The sequence below is a fragment of the Meriones unguiculatus genome, chromosome 19 (genome assembly GCF_030254825.1).
Source record: "Meriones unguiculatus strain TT.TT164.6M chromosome 19, Bangor_MerUng_6.1, whole genome shotgun sequence".
Classification (NCBI taxonomy): domain Eukaryota; kingdom Metazoa; phylum Chordata; class Mammalia; order Rodentia; family Muridae; genus Meriones; species Meriones unguiculatus.
Genome location: NC_083366.1, coordinates 56,567,419 through 56,589,290, shown reverse-complemented (window position 1 = coordinate 56,589,290; position 21,872 = coordinate 56,567,419). Strand labels below are relative to the sequence as shown.

Genomic DNA, 21,872 nt, shown 5'->3' with positions numbered 1-21,872 from the left:
GTGAACACACTAGACTGGGGAGCGGGGAGGCTCCCCCGTCTGCGTCATTTTCCTGTTTTAATAGGGAGGGGCTGGCACTTTTCTGCTGGCTGTCTCCCTTATTCTCAGGCTGTCAGGACTGAGTGAACTAGACACATCATTTATCCTTGTCTTTGGATCTTCTTCCTGCACCTCCATCTGATTTTTGTTTTTAAACTAAGTCTCTAGCTAAATCCCCAAGGAAAACAATTCCATTCTCCTCGAAGAGGCCAGAACCTATTTAAAGTTAGTAGAAATTAAGTATGCCCTGGGCTCACGTTCTGGAAGAGGAGTCAGGGAGCATCTCTGAATTTAAGCTCACAGCCTGGAATGGGGTGATGCAAACTTTGTTCTAAAGAAACAGCAAACTGGAGAGATGGCTCAGCAGGTGAAGCCTACCATCCTAGGTTTAATCCCTGAGATCCACATGGTGGACAGAGAGAACCACCTCCTGAAAATTATCCTCTGGCCTCCACATGCTTGTGCACAAATGTGCCTCACAATGCAGTCGCAGGGAAACAGTACGATGGATAAGTAGGTGGGGAGTGATCAGATGGATTTTGTAAAGACAGTTATTCTGTTTATATGGAAGATGGGTTCCAAGCTGGGTAGAGGTTTAATGAGTTAAACGTCAGTCCAGGAAAATGAAATAAACAAAAAACCAGTTGTTGCTAAGATCCACACCTGGGGTGGCAGGGTGGCAGGGTGGCAGGGTGGCAGGATATGGAGTCTGACAGTTCAGGTCAGGTAATGAAGAGCGTGCCAACCTCAGGTTCCCGACTTGGGCAGGTTAACTGCACACTGTGTTGAGCAAGAGAGCTAAAACAACAGGAAAAGGGTTCTCTCATTTTTTGGGCTTGAGATCAAGAGCCCCGCTCAGTCAGAGAGGTGGCTGAAAACTGGAGTGCAGAAGTATCTGGGTAGCACCTGAATGCATGACATCATTTGAGTGACATTTCACTTAGCAGTGGGGCTAAAGGAGAAGGCAAGTGCATAAGAGAGGTCCCTGGCAGCATGGCTATTTAAGAGATGGGGGTGGCAGGACAGTCAGTTGATGGAGAAAGAGAATGAGTGGTCTGGAGAAGAAGAACCAGGAAGCATGGAGGCCAAATGAAATGAATTTCTGGAGAATGTGAGGTGGGAATGACAAACAAGGTTTCTTTGGATAGGATTTATAAACACTGACTCAAATAGTGACTCAATTGCCACTAGAGTCACTGTTACTGTAGTTCTTAAGACGTAAGTCTGAGCCCTGGCAGCCTTAACAAGCTAGTCTTGGCTACCTGTCTTCCCTCCACCAATTAAAGACCTAAGTAACAGCTAAATTCTCAAGAAAAACAATTCCACTCTCATGGGAGAGAACCAGGGATACAGAGGTCAGACGCCCCTTCAATTGAGTAGAGATTGGGTGTGAGTTTTATTTCAGACATTGGGCTTATGTTCTGGAAATAAAACAGGAGTCAGGCAGAGTAGTGAAGAGTAGATAAAGGAGATTTATTCAACATGGCCACACTGGAGAAAAGAACAAAGAAGAGAGTGCAGTGAGTCTCCAGTTCCTCTTCAAGGGCACCGGCATGGGATTCACACTCCTGCAGAGGGCAAGAGGTGTGCAGAACTAACTACCCTTGGTCAAATTGTGGTCCTGCTCCATCGTGGTCTACCTCCAGGGCCTCCTGCAAGATGGTTTGACACCCTGGCAGAGCTGTGTGAAATCTCTATGGGGGGGGGCAAGTTCCTTTTCTGACTGGTAGGTATTAGCCTTTCCCTTCCCCCAGCACGAGATTCCTGGGGAAATTCCAGCTTCTTAGGGTCCACTATCTCAATAGTCTGGTAGCCAAAAGGAAGGGCACGATGTGGCCCTAGAATATCTTTCTTCCTCCCGGGAGCCTGGAAACATGAGCCCTGGCTTCTTACCCAAGTCCTAAGGTCTTCTCCCCAGGTGACTTTGAAAATCATTAACTTTTCAAACCTCCTTTTTCTTAGTTGTCAAGTGGAAGAGTTGGACTCTTAACTCCTTGAAGGTCTTTCTGGCTTTCAAGTTCTGCACCCTGCCCCAACAGCACTCTTTTAGTTTTTATAACTGCCAGTCTCTGGATGCTTGGCATCCAGCTGGGTATAGAATTGCCCAGCTCTCTTATCTCTCCTTGATTTGTTTCTGTGTTGACCTTCCCTCCCCCACAGATAAATATCCAAGGGGCTAGGGGTTGAGAAAGAGTAGATCTTGAATAGACAGCTTCTGGCCTCTCTGGTGTTTTCTTAAGATGTTCAGATAAGAGCTTCTGACTTTGGGGCCTCAGGGAATCACACCTTTTCTATGAAGGAGAGAATCCCCCTCCTGACACGCACTTTTGCAGCAGGAATTAACTGTTGGTTGGCCCTCTTATGAGTGAGTGTTCTTTGGAGCTGGGGCCCTATGTTCTTGGCTTTTATCTTTTTACTGGACTATTGCCCTCTCACCAAGTAAACACCAGAAGCCCTGCCTCTTACCCAAGACTTTCTAAATGTCCTTTTGTTTTCCATGTGTAATGGGAGTTTTGTCTACATGTGTATTTGTGCACAGCTTGCATGCCTAGTACCATCAGATGCCAGAAGAGGGCACTGTATCCCCTGAAACTGGAGTTTTACAGATGGTTGTGAGCTGCCCTGTGGGAGCTGGGAATCAAACCCAGGTGTTCTGGAAGAGGAACGAGTACTCTTCGCCACTGCACCATTTCACCAGCCCTGGGATTATTTCTTGATTGAAAATCAAGAAGAAGGAGATCAATAGGAAGCTGGAAGTCAAGTGCCACCCAGCAAATGAAATTAAAAGCCCATAATGGCTTGCCGAGTGTCCAGCAATGCGGAAACATTTGCTCAAAATTCAGTTATTTCATTCCTGAAGAAAACTCACAAGGCTTTGTACCCAGCCACAGCCTTGGTCTTACCCTAGGGATGAGGAGGATAGGGTGTGCAAGGGAAAAGCCCGAGTGACACAGTTGGAACTGCAAACCCCAAAGAGTATGTTTTTTTTTCCATGAAAACGGGGTGAAGAAAAGGTCATCTACAGAACTTTCTTGTATAATGGAATGGAGCCCAGCCAGGGCATTGATGGGCAGGCTAAGGTAGCATCCCAGAGAGGGGAGTCAAGCCAAGAAACTCAGGTTCTACATCCAGCTCTGATAACCAAGTGGGGCCCTCGGGGAAATGGTGAGTTGACCTCATCTTCAAAACGGAGCTACAGCTTCACAAGCTCGTGGCTCTCTCCGGAGTTGTGTGGCTATAATGAGCCATTTAGGAGAGTGACTATCTACAACAGCTGTGTTTAGCCAGGGCTGATATCTACCAGGTATGAATGGGTATCAGCCTGGGGTTGGGGGCCAGTGAGAGGTCCTTGCCCGCCAACATATGGGTCAAGTTCTTTCTAAATCCCATTCTCTGTATGCAGTGAGAAGACTGGGCAGATGTTGTGGGCCATGGGACAGGGGAATTCACCAGTAGTGCCCACTTCCACATGGCTGAGGAGGTCTCTGGAGTGACCCTAGGCACATCCCTTAGGCTCGTGTGCAGGCATGAGCATGCTGCTTGCCAGGTGGTGGGAAGGTTACCGGGAAGGAACATGAAACATCAGACCCAGCAGACTCGCACGGGGATTTCTATCTGCCTCTAATCAAGTGTGGCCCGGCGCTCCACTCAGCACCTCGCAGAGCTCCAGGGCTTGGAAATGGCCCAACTGCGAATGCCTCCAGCTGATTGTGGTTGATTGAGCTGCAGCCCTTTGCCTGTCTACTGTTTTCTCTTGCTCTTCTTTTTCCTCTTTGAAGCCAATATGATTGCACACAGCTATCAATCTTCAGCTCCCGAGGGGGCTGCCCCAACTCCATCACTTCTGATTTCATCTAGGCACTTCCTTCGCAACCCTTCCTTTTGAAGGGGCCCAGGAGAACAGGACAGACGAGAGGCAGCTGCTCTTTCAGAGCTCTGAAGTCATAATCCTGGTGGAGTCCTTTCCCTGAAATCATTTGGTGCAAAGGACCAGAATCTTGTCCTCAGTAAACCTATAGCCCTTTTTTTATGGTGATAAAACACAAAAGATGGAAAAAGAGAAACAGAGCTTAGCATCCTGGCACATTCTTTAATGGCCCTGAAAACTAAGCAAGGGTGTGGCCTGATTTTATCATTTTATAGGTGAGTTTTCCATTGTTAGAAGGAACCCAGTGCTTCCTAGAATACAGCTGCTAAGTAAAACCTTCACCTGAAACAAAAGCCCCCAGTTCCCTTCTACCTGCCCTCAGTCAAACAACTTTTATCTCTTAGTGATTTCAGCTCTATCCTAACTTTCCTGAGGGCGGATATTTGTGGCTCTATCTCTCTTCCTTTAATTATGTATTCACAATAAAAGAAGACTGGCTAGCTATCTCTAGAGCTATGTACCTGCAGTCTCAACACTTAAGAAGCTGAGGCAGGAGAATTTCTTAAGTCCAGCCTGCCTGGGCAGTATAACAAATACACACATATTTGAAGTATATATGTTTAAAGAAAAAGAAGAGTCAGGAGCCAAGATAAAATGAAAACATACTCTATTTGGTTTTTGTTTTGTTTTGAGTTGTGTGTGTGTGTGTGTGTGTGTGTGTGTGTGCGTGCATGTTTTTTGTTACTGCTGTTATGGTTTAGTGGGTTTTGTCCTTTTGTTTTGTTTGGTTTTTTGTTTGTTTTTAGAGAGAGAATATGAAGTTAATTGAGTAAGGATATGGGAAGGATCTGAGAAGACTTAGGGGATGGCAAAAATATGATCAAAATGTATTGCATGAAAAAAAAATTTTTTAAATAATTTAAAAAGTAATGAAAACAAAATAAATTTTATATCACTTCAAAAATGAAGAGTAGCGGAACTGGACTTCTTCCAAACTCCTGACCGGAGGCAGAGCCCTCCCGTCCACAGCCGCCCTGCTGAAGAGAGTGACACACAATGCGAGTGCTGTGGTTTCAGGCAGAGCCCCAGGGAGATGATTAATACATGTCCGTCTTAAAGAAATGAAAAGCATGAGACTGAAAGATCAAGTCCACATTTCTGGAGAGGAAAACAGGGGCAAGAGTCCAGAGAAAAGCAGCCCCAATGTCTGCAAATATGTTATGGTGTGAAATAAAGTCACAAGCATGCTCCAGCCCATAAGTCCTTTGCTCCTGAATGATCCCCCACCACGGAGGCACTGAGTGCATCCAGAAGCTTAAGTGACATATAGCAGGGGTCACATCTAGTTTCTCCGATGCCTGTGATGGCTTCCCTGTGCTCCCCCACTTCTCTGCACTCTGGGAAGGGGCAGGCATGCCGGACTGGCTGCCAGTGTGCTGGGAATGTTCAGAGCCTTTGAAAGCCTTCCAGGAATGTCAGCACAGACTGCCTGCCCACTCTCTGCTCAATGCCCACTTTAGCTGTCTGCTGAGGACTGAATGTGCCAGACAGGCCTGCTTACAAAGACGGAGAGTGTTCTGAGCCCATGAAAGGAAGGCACAGCCTTTCAGATGTGAATGGCAAGATTTAAGAAGTAGGTGACTACGTGGCAGGGAAAGGAAGGGCCCTAGGAGAGGCCTGGGAGAGACCAGACCTATCTATGAACGCATTCCCAGTGCCTCTGCATAGTCAGATCTGGTGAGACAGACTGCTCTCACCCCACATCCCTGCTTGATTACCATAGTATGTCCCTGTGCTTTCGCTCATAGATTCTTCCTGCATTCAAGGGCCTCCTTAATCATAGAAGATATGGTGAGCTTTGCCAAGGCACAATTATGTTTACTTCTATTTACATTTCAATGCTGAATAAAATTTCTGTTTGTAGTATGTGTCATTTAGAATTTTCTTTGATTTATGTTTTTATTTATTTATTTATTTATTTATTTATTTACCTAGACTATATGAAAACAGTTGTGAGAACAGTTGTTCACAATGCTGCACGAACAGCTTGGAACATTCTTCCCCTTCAGCTCACTTTGCAAAGTTAGAAAAATGCTTTGCCCGGTGACCCCTTCCTAACTCATTAGCAATGCTAGCCCAGTTCCTTGGCAAAGTACCCACCACTGGAGGGAAGATCTCTTCTGGGTTTTTGCACTTTTCTGAGGCGTCCGTCTGATGTCACTGGTGGCAGACACAGGGTGGCCATGTCTGCCTTTTGTCTGAACCATCTGCGCTCCTTCTTAAAGACTATTGTTCATATTTCTTGTCTTTTTCCAGGAACTGTGTGTGCCTGTCCCTGAAAGCATGAGCCATGTAAGTGCGAAAGAGGCAGACTTAATGTTCTAACTCTGTTTCTTCTTTTCTCCCCTTCCTAGAATCTTATGGCCAGGGCCTTATATGACAATGTTCCCGAGTGTGCTGAGGAGCTGGCCTTTCGCAAGGGAGACATCTTGACTGTCATAGAGCAGAACACAGGAGGACTAGAGGGATGGTGGCTGTGTTCTCTACATGGTCGCCAAGGCATCGTCCCGGGCAACCGGGTGAAACTTCTGATTGGTCCAGTGCAAGAGACCTCCAGCCATGAACAACCCACTCCTGGTCCCATGCATCAGACCTTTGGCCAACAGAAACTCTATCAAGTGCCAAATTCACAGGCAGCATCTCGTGATACCGTCTACCAGGTGCCACCCTCCTACCAGAATCAGGGAATTTACCAAGTACCCACCAGCCATGGTATCCCAGAACAAGATGTCTATCAAGTGCCACCATCAGTTCAGAGAAATGTTGGAGTCACTAATGGACCCCATCTAGGCCAAAAGGTAAGTGATTAGCTAGAATTTCGCTCCTTCTTTTATGCTATTCATTGTATTTAGAATAATAGAGGCAAACCCAAATAATAACTAGAAAATGCCCAAAAGCAAACATACTGATGTCTTACCTCAGACATCATTATTGCATCAGACTTTCATTAATCAGTCAACAGCATTTTTTTTTTTTTTTTTTGAGGCAGAGTCTCACTATGTACATCCTAGGCTGTTTTTGACCTTGAGATCCTCTTGCCTCAGACTCCTGAGCACTGGCATTACAGACAAGTGATGTCACATCCAACCACAAAACTTTCTTGAACTACCATGTGCCAAGTACTATAGACTGACATGAATAAGTGGGTGAATAAATGGTATTTCACCCTGGGTCAGACTTGAGCATACAATTGCATCTCTTCCAATGTGTGATGAGTCTGCTAGACCTGGATTCTGTGTGTAAATGATTTATAGTCTTAACCTACCTCTTCCTTGACTAGGGTAGCCCCAGTTGCTGCTTAAGAGCACTGGCTTAGTGTGGAGCCCTCTCCATGGGCCAAGAGCTAAATCATGAATTAGTCTGGCTGGACAAAGATGGAAACAAAAGTAGAGGGAGTAAAAAGGCCAAAAGTATATCCTCTCTACTAAGTCATTCCTTAGAGTGTTGGGCTTACAGATTGAATTACTGAAAATACGTAGAAATTAATGGGTTTAGAATTAATCCTTGCTTCCGTGAAATAGTCCTTATAATAATGTCCAAGTAGAAGCTGAACACAGCAGAACTTGGATATTTAGGAAAATGTCAAGTTTCAAAAAAAAAAAAATACAAGAAATGTGTGATGTATTCATCAGGTTTTCATCACTATAACTCAATCCTTGAGACAGCTACCTCCATAGAAAGAGAACATTTATTTATTTATCTCAGAGTTTTGGTGGTCCTGGGGCCTTCCACTGGGAGTAGCTCAGTTGTGGCAAAGGCCAATTGTCATCACATCTTTCCTTAGGGCACTGCCCCAGTGACTTCAGAACTCCCATCAGCACCCATCCCTCAGAGGTGCAACTGTCTCCCACCCTGCAGACCAAGCCTTTAGTAACAACAGATTCTTGAGGGGATATTCAGATGATCCCCAAACCATGTGCAACTGTCTCCCACCCTGCAGACCAAGCCTTTAGTAACAACAGATTCTTGAGGGGATATTCAGATGATCCCCAAACCATGTGCCTAGGGAGCACCACATGTTAGAGCCTCAACCCAGAACAATCTTAGATGACCAGAAACACATTCACTAAATGATGAATATCGAACATCTCGTGTGTTTTTGATCCCTGTCATACAGTGGTAAATTAAAGACTAAACAATGCTTACAATGCAATGAGGGCAACAATAAAATACATGGTCAGACCGGGTATATGTACTGGGAAGAAAATACTGACATGACGTATAGGGCAACAGCCAAATCAATCTACAATGATGTTTTTGTGCCCATTAAATGAGAAGGATTTCCTCTTCCATTTGTCAGAAGATTCCAGTGGCTCCTTCAAGGTTCGCTAGTAAGAATAGAGTAATTTCATACGATAAGAAAAAATCTCCAGATTACAGGAGGATGGTTGAAGTTAGGTACCAGAAGGAACTTGTGACTCTATGGACACAAAATCTAGATGGATTTGCAAACCTATGTAAGTTAGATAATATTAGCTTACGTGATACCAGCATCTTTTTTTCTAAGTGAGGCTGAGTTTATTGCCTGCATATATGTATGTGTACCACATGCATGCCTGGCGCCCAAGGAAAGAAACCAGAAGAGAGAGTTGGATTCCCTGGAACTGGAATTAAGAACAGTTGTAAGCCACCATGTAGGTACTGAGTACAAAACCTTCAGTCCTCTGTGAGAGCAAGTACTCTTAACTGATGAGCCATCTCTCTAGACCCTAGGACTGCTTTCTTTCTTTCTTTCTTTCTTTCTTTCTTTCTTTCTTTCTTTCTTTCTTTCTTTCTTTCTTTCTTTCTTTCTTTCTTTCTAAGACCAGGGGAAGAAAGATTTACTTTTGGATTCCTCAACAGTGAATTCATTTCCTAATCACCTATCATACAAAATGTGTGTTTTAAGAAAACACATGTCCAGGGCACATGACGTGAGTTTCCTCTGAGAGGAGGAATTCTCTACAAAGTGGTGAACAGCTTCCCTACTTACATTCATTCCCCGGGACAGGGATCCTGGCTAGAGGCCCCGGACAGTGCCACGTGACCTTCCAAGGCCCTTCTCGCCCCAGTGATTTCAGTTCCAAAGGGAGAGCCAAGCCTGGCCTCCGTCCCCAGAGGGGAAAAGAACAGTTGAAAGGTGTAACCATAAATAAGTAACTCTCTCATTCTTAGTCTCGGTTGCTTGCACCTTAAAAATAGCCCTCCCTCTTCTGAGCTGGTTCGAGGCAGACAGAGGAGGCCAGAACAGGAAACGCTTGGCTGAAAGGTAGAGGGACCAAACTTTCATCATAGTTTATTTTGGCAGGAAGATGACATGTTTTCTTTCTCAGTCCCAACCTTTTCAGTTCCATGTTTGGGAAGCCTGACGCTTTAGACCTCTTCCCATTGCTTGTGTTGTAGCTAATGGTGCCCTTCTCCTTGGCTCTCTCCTGTTCTCGATTGATGTCAGGGGCTGATGCCCTCCGGTGGCTCAGGTCACTCCACATATTGTTTTGTTTTTATGACTTCCGCACCCAAGAGCCTCCGGTGTTTAGCAAGGGGCAGCGCTGAGCCGGCCTCTAAGAACCCCTGCCAGCCCTGATGCGTGGTCTAAGCAAGGCACTCGGGCACCTGAGCTTGCTCAGGGTAGGGTCTGACTGGTATGGCCTAAGGATGGAGACAGGAAAGGTGACCCCAGCCCTGCCCTGCCCTGCACCAGGGTCCTCTGCAACATACCGTGTAAGAGTGTTTTTGAGATTGCAGGTTCCCTGCGTCTGTTCCCCTGAACCCTTGTCCGGCATACACAAAGGAATAATTTTGCCTCTTCCTTCCTTTTCTTTCCATCCCTCATTCGATGCTTTTCTTCCTCCTCCTTGTTGTCTCCTTCCATCCCTCCCTCTCCTTTCCTCCTCCCCATCTGTCCTTCCTTTCATCCTGCCCTCCCATTCCCACACTCTCCTCTCTGTCTTATTGACTTGCCTTCCTCTTCCCTTCCTTTCCCACTCTCCTTCTCTCTTCCTCCCCATTCCCCCTCTCCCTCCTTGTCTACCTTCCTTACTCTTCCTCTCTTCCTTGTTAAATCGTCTTTCTTGATGGAGAGGGCAGTGATCACCTCTCAGGTACCTTCCAGGCAATGGTAACCGCCATCTTGCTGTAGTAGCTCCCAGGGCACAGGAATCCTAACGACTTGTCAGACCCCAGTCTCAGGGAGCGGAAGAGCAAATGTGAGTTTTGTTGTTAGGTATTGTTTCTCATTTCAGAAGTGTTGCTGGCCTTGCTAAATAACTCACTCATTTCAACTTCTAACTTCCTGTCTGTAAGTGTTGGTAAACTAAGATCTAGCTGTCCCCAGGAGTTCTAGCTACCCTCTTTAAAAGCTGTTTAAGAAAAATGAGGAAACAGTGGAAACTTGTTCTGAGCTTGAAGACTTTAATGAGCAAGATGGTGTCACACCGAGAGCGAAGGACATTAAGTCAGATGCAGATTCCCAGGCTCACCTCACAGCCTTTCCTTCAGGGGGTCTAGGAGAGGAGGCTCAGGCACCTACATTTTTTTTCAAACTCTTTGCGTAGTCTAGCCAGAGTTGGCTCAGGGCCACACTTACAGAAACAGAAAAGAGCAACAGTGGCGGGCCTGGATGGGTTCCAGTCTGACTGTGATGGGGACTTTCCGTAGTTCGGAACCCTCCTATATTGTTTCGGCGTGGGCTTCGGAAGTTTCAGCCACCGCTACGTCCTAATGAATCACTAAATAAGTAAATAAATCACGCCGTGAATTCTGCCTTCTACCTTGCCTTACTTTGGAAATTCCAGCCTCCACCCCTGCCTGCCCTCCTGCACCCACGGAACAGTACATAGAAAGCTCGCGCACGCGTGGTGCTTCCCATTGCGGAAACTTCGAGCTGAGTCCCCTCCCTTCCCTTTCTTTCCTTTCTTCTTTCTCAGACTTTTGTTTGGGTTTTGTTTCTTTAGACAAAGTCTCAAGTGACCCCAGGCTGGCCTCAAACTCCCTAAGTAGCCGAGGATGACCTGGAACTTCTTCTGATCCTCCCCAGGGCTGGGATAACAGGTGTCTGAGCCCGCACCTGGTTTTCCAAGTTCATGTTGAGTGTATGGACCTGTGCATGTCTCAGCATATGCTGAGTATGTCCGTACTTTTGTCCCATCAAATGTACTAAGCCTTTGAGCGTGCAGGCCTCTCCCTGGTTCCATAACAATTCTGGAAAGGATGGGAAAGAATCGAAGGTATCTGGGAGCCTCACCCACTGACACCTTTGCTTAGTTTCCCTGGCCTTCACTCTGGGTTTTGTGTGCAGGGATGTTTTATTCATCAGGCATTATGGGCAGAGTGCCCAGGGCCTGTGCAGAAGTTTGAAAGCTGAATAAAAAATAGAAAAAAGAAAAAAAGAACACTTTGAGCTGCAGAATATTAAGCATAAGTGCAAAGTAGAAATTAATCAACCCACAGACAAGTGCTTAAGAAAGAGCATCATGCAAGGCTCATTAATTATATGTGAGACTCCTAACAATTCCATTGCATTTGGAAAACAATTTGTAAGTCAGAGCTTTCTCACTCTGCAAAGACTTATAAATATGTACTAAGGTTGCCAAGAACTCACAGACAATTCTAAATTAAAAGAGTTACTCATAGTCAAATCATTTTGAAAAGCCAATTAAAAAAAAAGTTTGCAGTCTTTATAAAGGGAAAATTCTACTTAAAATATGGGAGTTGGACTTGAGTTGGAGAACCCAAATGCCCTAAAGACAATGGCCTTCAAAGGTCTGAAAACAGACTTACTCCTCTGCTTCAGTGATCAACAAACTGCCACAGAGGACCCCAGGTTCACACTCAAGCCACACGCCGAAGAGTGTTGATTATTCCTTTCTTAAAAAAACTATTTACCTAACTTATTTTTTTTAACATTTATGTATTTTCTGTGTGTATGTGCGTGCAATGTGTATGTGGAAGTGAGCGAGCAACTGGAAGGAGTAGTTCACTCTTTCCACCATGTGGGTCCTTGGGTTTGAACTAAGCTCTTTTGCCTTGCGTGCAAGCGTCTTTACCCACGGAGCCATCTCGGCCTCGTGGTGGTTCTTTAGACTTACTGCTCTTACCCAAACAGCAAAATGGTATGTGCTCTGCCTCCTTCTGAAGACTAATCTGGAGCTACCTTCTGACTCCAGGGAGCCAGGAGGGACACTGCCTGCCTTCTACTGTGGATAAATCATGCAGCTAGGTGTCAGCACACAGGTCAACATGAGTGGATGAATAAAGTGGGAGCGAGGAACAAAGTGTTAGAGTTCAGTGAACCTCAAAGCTAACCACTGAAAGGTGATTCCAAGTTTCTCACTCGCTTACTCTCCTACTGTTCACACCTTTCCCAACAGCTCGTGACCACGTGGTGTGACAGACAGCAACACAGTTTCCCCATGAGAAAGGCCCTGGAGGATGTGCCACTCATTTTATGTGATTGTAACTGTCCTTAGATAATAAATGTGATGCCAAAGCAAATGCTGATTGACACAAACATGGGCTTTAGGGATGGGGATGTAGCTTCTTAAACGAGCTCTTGCCCAGCATGCATGAGGCCCTAGGGTCCATTTACGCCAGGTGCGATTGCATGTGCTTGTAATTCCAGAATGCAGGAGACAGAGGCAACCAAATCAGGCATTTAAGGCAGTCCTTGGCTACATTTTAAATTGAAGATCAGCCTGGAGTCCCTGAGACCTTGTCTCAAGAGAGAGAGAAAGAGAGAGAGAGAGAGAATATAAATAAAATAATTTAAAATAGAAAAATGTTGTGTTGGGCTTCTCTGAGGCCTGACTTATTTGCCTAGCGTAGACAGCAAAACTGGTCAACTCTTTCATAGTCTCCTAGAGGGAAAACTCGTACTTTGTATACTGAATCTGAGAGCAGCCTTTGTGGGTGGGTGCCATGATGTCTGGCACTTATATGCCTTCCCTCCTATACTGTGTTTTCAAACTGTTCATACCTTAAAACTCATCTCCAGTCTGAAGCTTTCTCTTGGAAACCTGACATTCTCTTTCTGTTTTCTGATTGCATAATATGCACACACCTCACTGATATCATGGAGCTCTTGGGTCCATTGGAAATGAGATGAGCTGGCCAACTCGGTCTAGGCTGGGGCAAGCACTGTTTGGTCATGGCTACTTAGAGAACTCAAGTATTGTTGAGATTTACCAAGCCCCATAGCATCGCCTCTAAGATGCGCAGTTCTAAAATAGGGCACAGACAGCTGCTGACAGGAAGTGACTCAAAGTCTTTAGGCAGGTCTTTCACGCTGGTTCCTGAAAGGTAATATAAGATCCTGAAATGCATTAGTTATGGTGTCCATGCCTTCTTAGACACTGAATCATCACAACATACACACAGACACCCATGACTGTTGGCTTAAGAACAAAAGACTTCCCTTGCTGGCATGTGAAGCATTTTGAAATCCAGTTGCCCATAGCAACCTCAGATACAAGCCAACTAACTGATACATATATATATATGGTGTGTGTGTGTGTGTGTATGTATGTATGTATGTATTAAGCAATATTATTTGTCTACCCACAAGTAAAAATAGATTTAGAGGAAATTAAAGTTTCCAAGATGACAAATTTTGACTTCTCACCTCCCTTTCTTTTGTTCATTCTTGTCTGTCTGTCTCTGCCTCTCTGTTCCCTATTTTCTCTCTATCTCTCTCTATGTCTGGCTGTCTCTGTCTCTCTCTCTCTCTCTCTGTCTGTCTCTGTCTCTCCTCTTTCTCTCATACACAAAACTAAAACATTAATTGCAGGGCAGAGGACACCCCCAGTTTTTTCTTAATAAGCCAAATAAAGTAAATTATGTCCCATCATAAACCTGATAAATATTTATAAATGTCTAGTTTGCGAAAACTGCCCAAAGAACTGAAATGTCACCTACATTACCTCCCCTGAAAAATCAAGGTGCATTTTACATCTTGCACAGCCTTAAGCAGAGGTCCTCAAGCAGAAGAAAGGAGGGGCTGTTGAGCTCACCCTGAACTAAAAGGCAGTGTTCCCAGACAGTCACCCACGCCAAGGGAATGAGCAAACCCTAACACCTCCTTAGCTGAACAAAGGTTCTTTTTGTTTGGTCAATGCCAAAGTCTTCAGAGTTGGCAGCACTCTGTCATAAAGCCCGTAGATAATATGTATTTGTGAGGGTGTGTTCGCAACTTCTTATACACCCACACCAAGACAACGGAGGTTAGCCTTCCCTTCCCACTGATTGCATGGTAAGTGACTGCTTATCAGAGTGAGTAAGAAGCTGCCTGCCTCACTGGATGGATAATGCTTTCTGAGGGAGGGAGAGAGGGAGGAAGGGAGGGAGGCAGAGAGGGAGGGAGAGAAAACTGCTTATTGTATTTGAGGATAAAACTTGAATGATCTTGTTTGAATACATCTTTAAGACACAAAAGAAAGGAAGAGTGCTTTGCATAAAATGTGGGGCTAGAAAATGTCAGAGGTCAAAAGTGTTTCCATTCTAAATAGTCAGATCTTAACCATCGCGTCAGTAACAGCCAGCACGCACGCCCAACCTTTTGGCATTGCAAAATGTCAGTGCCATCTACGAATGTCTTGGGTGACACTCAAAGCTACCCGGGGACACATGCAGCTCACAGATTGCAGTTTGCACATGGCTGCTACTAGAGGTGTGCCCTCCCGTGTGAGAGGAACAGGTGGTTCACGCATTGGACAGTGACCTCCTCGGAAGTCTCTCTTTACTTCTGGGGAGACCTAAGGTGCCCACTCTTCTAAAGAGCCTCACAGAATGTCTGAGCCTAAGACGTGGGGGTGTTAAGTTACTCTGTCTTCTTCTGCAACGTGGCTTTGAATCTGAAGTACAGAAATGACCTTAAAGTGCCTCCCAGCCTCTGCTCCATTTTGAGGGCTTTCTATCTTCTGTGTCACCTGACCTTCTTGGCAGCTTTCGAAACGCACACTATAGCTTTCCTTCGCCCCCCCCCCCCCCGAAAGGAAAGGGCTGATGTCTGAGAAGTTCATCTACCTGTGACTTAACTCAGTGCCTCTCCCAAGAGGCAGGCCTGCTATTTGAGCTCGTCTCTGTATGACTCCAACGCTAATGGTTTCTACATCCTAGCTCATGGGTGGTATTGCCAGGCCTAAATTAAGAGGGCACATTTGCTTCATTAGCAGTCCCAGCTCACCAGAACCCTGGGTGTTAAGAAGGTATTGTGTAAGCCAGGAAGAACTAATGTTGCTGCCGGAGGCAACCACCTCACATCCACATAGTAGCCAAAGAGCTGAGAGAGCCTAGCCACAGGTGGTCCAGCCACCCACCTGTACTTCCAAAGCACTCATCTGGGAGATGTCAGAGCTGCAAGTACCACTGAGGATATGGCCGTGTGGACGTTTTCTCAAGTGACATCACTGCTCCAAAACTTCATGTAAACAAACAGGGTTCAGTCTCCCTGATTGGACTAGCTGTAGGAGGGGAAACCCCTAAAGCATAAGATCCCTAATTTTGTTTTTGTTTGTTTGTTTTTTGTTTTGTTTTGTTTTTGTTTTCGATGACAGGGTTTCTCTGTGTAGCCTTGGCTGCCTTAGACTGGCTTTATAAACCACTCTGGCCTGCCTCAAACTCACAGCGATCCACCTGCCTCTGGCTCCCGGAGTGCGGGGATTAAAGGCGTGTGCAGCCACACCTGGCTAAGATACCTAAATTTTAAGCTGTCTTTTTTGTATGTATATGAAAGTCACTCTCTTTGAGAGCATTTCCTTCTAAATTTCTAGAAAGTGTGTGTCACTAATACAGTCAACAGGACTCAGGAAAGGATTGCAGGCACTAATGTTCCCACTCACTCCTTTGTTGACTGGCTGACTGAACTGCCCGCACTCTAGTTCCCTCAACTGTGAAATGGCCAATGAAACTGGATTCTCTCTAATGGTCTTTGCCAAAATTTTATGATCCAGATATCCTTATCGGATTCTTTCTCAGAATCACTTGAAAGATTTCAATCATTCAATTGATGACCTATCCTCAAAACTCGTTTTAAAAAAAAAAATTCAACATGACCCCTAAACATTGGGGTCAAGCAGTTTGACCCTACCCTTCTTTTGGGCCCATCTCACCTTCCCATTCACAGCCAGTGTGGGCAGTAGAAGAGCCTCCTCTTCTACTTGTAGAAGCTGTCAAGGGCAGATGGAGGCACAGATATTGTACTCAGGGACACTTCCAGGGAGTTCCTCATTTGGAGAATTCCCCTCTGTGCCTTATCATCAACATGGGAGAGTGCTTCCTCCTTGCACCTGCTATTTTCTGCCATCTTTCCCTGTGTAAGCCTCATGGTCTGGGCAGAGGGATGGGCCTGTCGCCTCTCAGCACGGCAGCCACCTTCACAACTAGCACTACGTCTGTGATATGTGCCATTTGTCCTGTCAGCCATTATATCCATCCTTGCACTAGGCTGTGAGGGGTCACCAGTTCACAGAGAGACAATACCCAAAGGCATTTGGGTCCCAGACTTCTTCTCTGTCACCTCCCACCCACAGTTCAACAGGGCAATCTAGGGCATCTTTCTAAATCTAGATGTAACCCGTATGGTCCTGTTGAATTTATTTAGGTATCAAAAGAGCCCAAATGCCTGTTCCTTTACGTTCTCATTCAAAGGAGCATTTCAGTCGGCTGAAAGGGATATAAAAATTGGCTTTCAATACCTAATTGTCACGGGCTGCATTCAGCTCTGTCCCATGAAAGACCTCGGTCACTTGGGGAAGCCAGACGTCATTTCCCAGCACGGTTTGATGTTTAGTGCTTCTCGGTGCTCTTTGGTGCTTGGTCCGTCCATAACTAAATATTGCTTTAGTGCTCGCTATACAAAGAGCTTCCTGAAAGCAGCAGGGGAGACATGTTAGGGGCTTAACAATCGGGGTACTGTTTCCAGCGAGGGGTTTGCCACACAAAGCTGTGTGGAATGGAAGTGGCCCAAGATCGCCACTGCAGTTCTGAGCCTCCCCTTTGCCTTTTCCTTGAGTGGAGGGAGAGGCTAGCTGTGATGTAGACAGCTTGCAAAACGTTTAGTTCCAGCATAAAACCAAGTGTCAAATGTCCTGGAAGGAAAGTAAGTCACATCCACAATGTGGAGAGAAAGAGGTCTCCATGAACGCCAGAGAAACATCAGGATGAGTTAAGCCTGGATACGGCTCGGGAGGGAATGTTTTTTAAAGCCAGACTGCGTTTTCATTACATTGTTGCTATGCGAGTAAACAAATGAACTCATTGCTGCTCCCGAGCTGGGCAGAGAGAATTTATGGAGAATTAATAAATCCAAAGTAGACAACGTGTGGCTTTTCCTCTCCTCAGAGAAGTGCAAGGCATCATCTTGGGTTTCAAACAGGCAGCCTGCTGTAGTTCTCAGTTGCTGAAAACTGAGCCCCTTCCAAGCGGGCAAACGATGGTGGTGCTGATGTTTCTTTTACTGGGATTTTCTTGAAAAAGGAAGAGAGTAAATTGCTCATTTAACACAAAGGGTTATTATAAAATCCAACAAAGGCAGTGGTGTCTGTCTCTATCAGTGCTTTTTATTTTCTTTTTTTTTTTTTTTTTTTAAATTTCATTTGGGTAAAATAGTTCCTATCTAATAAGCAGTTTTAAAAATAAAAAAAAAATAGTCTTGTTAATGGGTGAAACTCAAAGAGGGGTAGTATAAATAAATCAAGGGGGGGACTAGCGAGGCGGGGAGCAGCCTAATTATATTTCTCACTTGTGCCAAGACAAAGCAATAGGTGCTAGTCAGGGACACGCTTGTTCATTAGACCATCTAAGGGCTTGTTAATGGCAAGGCTGTGTGTGTGTGTGTGTGTGTGTGTGTGTGTGTGTGTGTGTGTGTGTTGTTGTTCTAGCTGCACTTTCTAATCTCTCATTAGCGCCTGTTGTGCTTTCTGGTGAGGGCATTAGGGCAGAACACCAGGGCCTGGTTATTCACTTCCTGCTGTAGTCAATCCTGATCAATAGTTTAGGCAATATCTAATAAGTGTGAATGTCTGTGTGTGTGCGCGCACGTGTGTGCACACATGTACATTTGTGGTAAGTGTGTGAACATCAGAATACAACTCGCAGGAGACGATCCTCTCCTTCTAGCTTGCGGGTCCCAGGGATTGAAGTCAAGCTGTCAGGGTCAGCAGCCAGCACCGTTACCTTCTAAGAAACCTCACTGGCCCACTGCTAAACAGCAGGGGCGAAGGATTACACAGTGTGTGCCATTTCTAACGCTGTTCTGCTGTGATTCAGGCAGAGGATGATGGGATACAAAAGTAGTCACAAAATCAAAAATTACGGCTGTAAGAATCGTGATTTCCTGTGCTCTGTGATACCCTTAGAAGGAAGTGCTTCCGGGTGGAATTCTCTACTGTTTGTTAAATTCTTCTTAAAATTATATTTTGGGATTTAAAGGTTTGTTGTTGTTGTTTTGTTTGTTTGTTTGTTTGTTTTTGACAGTGCTAAGAACAGAGCACGGGGCCTTGCACAAGCTGTAAAGTGCCCCTTCACTGAGATATATCCCCAACTCCAGCTTTTTGTTATATATGAGAGTTGGTAAGTAGGGCAATAAGTATATAGATAAATGATAGAATCAAGAACAACTAGATATGAGCAACATTTTTGAGGTTTGCTATGCTCTTCCAGGCCCATCTCCATGTCTCTCCTCCACTCAACTCTTTCATACTCAAATGTTTTTCTGCTCCTTGTGTGTATGTCATTGTATGTGTATATATATATATATGTATATATATACACATATATATGTATGTATATGTTTATATCATTGTGTATATTTATGTATCACATTTGCCTTATTTTAAATTAGTACATGGTGATTGTACATATTTACAGAGTATTTCTGTACTTGATCAGCTAAGGGTAGATTCATCAGCTCAAACATTTACTGTTCTCTGATGTTGGAGAGATCTGAAACCCTCTCTCTTAGCTCTTTTGAAATGCACAATTAATGCTTGCCAACTACAGTTACGTTTCTGTGACAGAGAGCTGTAGAATTTTTTTTTCTATCCATCTGGATGCCTGTATACATCCGCCATTCTTTCTGCACCCTACACCCACCCATTTCCCAGTTCCTGTTAATCATCATTCTACTCATTCTACTCTCAGCTTCGATGGGCTCAACATTTTAGCTTCCACTGCTGCAGCACGAGGAAGTAGGGAAGGGGTGAGATGCTGCTTTGAAGGGAAGGTAGAGAGAAACTGGAGAACTGAGGATTCGGGTGGGGGAGAAGAGGAATTCGCCTTCCTGAATGGCATGAGGCTATTTCTGGCTTCACTTTGTGCCCCGGTCAGCTAGCAGCAGGCAGTTAAGAGGCTGAAGTTTTCCTATCCCCAGCTCTGCATTAGGGAGGTGAGGCAGATACCCAAGGGAAGATAGAGCCCAAACAGACTTGCCGAGGCCTTGGCCCCGGTGACATCATGTTAGAAGTTAGCTCTGGGGCAATGCTCCGATTACTATTGCATTGCTGAGAGAAGGCTCAATGCCCTACTTCTTATGAGATGCTCTTGACAATCTTTAGCTTGTGGTCTCCCACTGATGAGAATTTCAGTCGTGTGTCCTGAGTATGGGACCTCTTCACCCTTCTGTTCAGAAAAGGCCTTCATCTCTAAACCCTACAAAAGTGTGCCTTCCACGGGGGCTTTCCACTGGAGCATCTTGACCTATGTTGATGACAGTCATGATACTGGCAATACTGCTAAAATAATAACCTGGGTAAATCTGCTGGTGGCTGTTAAAAAGCAAAGTCCCCTGTCATTTGTGGCTTTTCTTTGAAGAGCTTGGTGCCTTTTGGGCCTCCCTTTCAATGCCTTACACATGTGTAAAGATGACCTTCTTTTCATCTAATTTAAACATAGATGTTAGGGATTTTTGTTTTATCTTTATATTTAATCATGAAACGCTTCGAAGACAAACAGCCTTAAAATCTCTAACAGCAAGCAAGCAAGAACTGGCTCTCCTCCACCTGCTGCTATTGTCTCATCTTCCACAGTACTGGTTCCCCGGGTATCTTGGACACTGTCTAGATCATTTTTAAAAAATAATTTGGGGTCTGTGACATGCTCTCTACCTCCAGAGAGGATTTCATCTCTATCTGCCAGCCTCACAGGCCCAGGGAAATCAAAACTCAGGCTTTTCCATGTCCTGCACCTGATGGCTTACAGCCCAGCCGCAACCTTGCTCACGTTCTCGCGATTTCTAAGTGGTAGAACCACAGACAGATCTAGCTCTTTCACCCCTAGCTTGGGCCATCCACTGTTTCCGTCTCCGGAGCCACTGAGCTTTTAGCCTTTGGCACACAGTTTTTAGGAAAGGGCACTGTATGCCTCAGGAACTTCAGCACAATGCTCACTCCTATGCATCACCTTTTCCATCACCTTTTCCCTTTGAGGCCAAAGAATATAGCAGAGTACCCTGCCTTCTTTTCTCCCAGCACAACTGCTGATATATTAGTCAGTGGTTGCTGATCCCTAATCCACACACTTTTTCTTGGCTGTCCCACTTGCTTACCATCACCGTGGCTGATACACGTCCTCTCTTTTAGCCTTGGGGTGGCATTCAATCCAGAGCTGGCCTGCCTGGAAATGCAGTTTGTTCTATGTAGGCAGATGTCATTTCCTGTCCTTCTAGTACCATCTTTTTTAAAATCTGCTTTATCCAGGGCACAGTGGTAGGCCCTGCTGCTTATATATGAATGGATAAGAAATGATGCCAACATACGAAGAAAAGCGGTATACTGACAGGGTCAAATCATAAGTCACACACACTGTCAGAGGTGTAGATAAAGTACTCTGGGCATAACAAGGACAGCGGTCATCTGTCTGTCTAGGAAAGGCTTCTGAAAGCATAATAAAGTCTGAAGAAAAGGGAAGGGAAAATTTGAATAGACAAAGCAGGTGCAGATGTGTGGGTGTTTTGGGCACTTAAGGAAACCAGTCTTTCATTCTTGGTAGAGAGGGTACCGGTCAGAACTTGGGGCTTTCAAGGTCCCAAAGAAGGAAGGAGAAAGAGTACACAGACAAGGAAAAAAATAATAATACAGGTAAAAGCAAGTTGGGCAGCCTAGGGGCCAGAGATGTGGCTTATTCAGCCAACATACTGTTTTACATTTTTGAGCCAAGTTTGAAAACAAGAATTCTATACTTCTGGCTTCTGAAAGCATGGACGATCTGACGGCACAGCATAGTAGTTGACTGAAACACAACATGGCTGCCTACCTTTCTATAACATGTACACTGTCTCCCAAGTACAGGACCTGGCTGTTTCTCTGCATGTGTTTGCTGGGCCTTCAAGCAACTGAATGCAGGGTCCTCGCTCTGCTCTGGAACAAACCCAGGCAACCTCAACAAAGGGCCCCAAGGTCCTCTCCTCCTATCCACAGACCTCTAGCCCTCTGCTGTCCAAAGGGACTTTCCTTTAACTTCAATGCACATGGCTCTCTAAATTATGAATCACACATACACAATACACAAGTTTGGCTAAATCTGTGGGTTCAGAGCCTGCAGCTACAAAGGGCAAGCAGTGTTAAAAGCAGTCCCTGCAGTCAGAATCTAAGGCTCAAATGCAGGGAGAATCAAAGGCTACTGAAGTGCAGGGCAGAACAGCTGAGATTGTTTCCTTGTTTGGATGTAAACACATTAATTAGAGGGCTAGCATACCCTAGGTCTTCCGGTCTTTTCATTCTACCTGCCAGGGCCCAGCTCTAGAGGTTAATTCAACAGACTCCTGGCTTGCAGTCAGCGCCTGTTCCATGCATGTATGAGGTTACCACACTGAGCCCTGTTAATAGGCGCAGTGAATGACTACTGAGATGGCTGAGGCAGCAAAGTACCTGCCATGCAAGCATGAGGAATTGAATTAGGAACCCTAGCACCCATGTAAAAACCAAACCTGAACAGG

The 21,872-nt window shown here is 45.2% G+C and overlaps 1 protein-coding gene across 2 annotated transcripts in view; it reads left to right on the top strand.

Annotated features, from left to right (window-relative positions):
• Positions 1-21,872, top strand: part of Nedd9 (neural precursor cell expressed, developmentally down-regulated 9) — a 170,648-nt gene that overhangs the window by 135,017 nt on the left and 13,759 nt on the right. For both annotated transcript variants that reach the window (XM_060372801.1, XM_021647292.2), the window contains one exon: positions 6,322-6,765. In XM_060372801.1, coding sequence (XP_060228784.1) covers positions 6,322-6,765 — 444 coding nt within the window. The remainder of the gene's footprint in view (positions 1-6,321; positions 6,766-21,872) is intronic.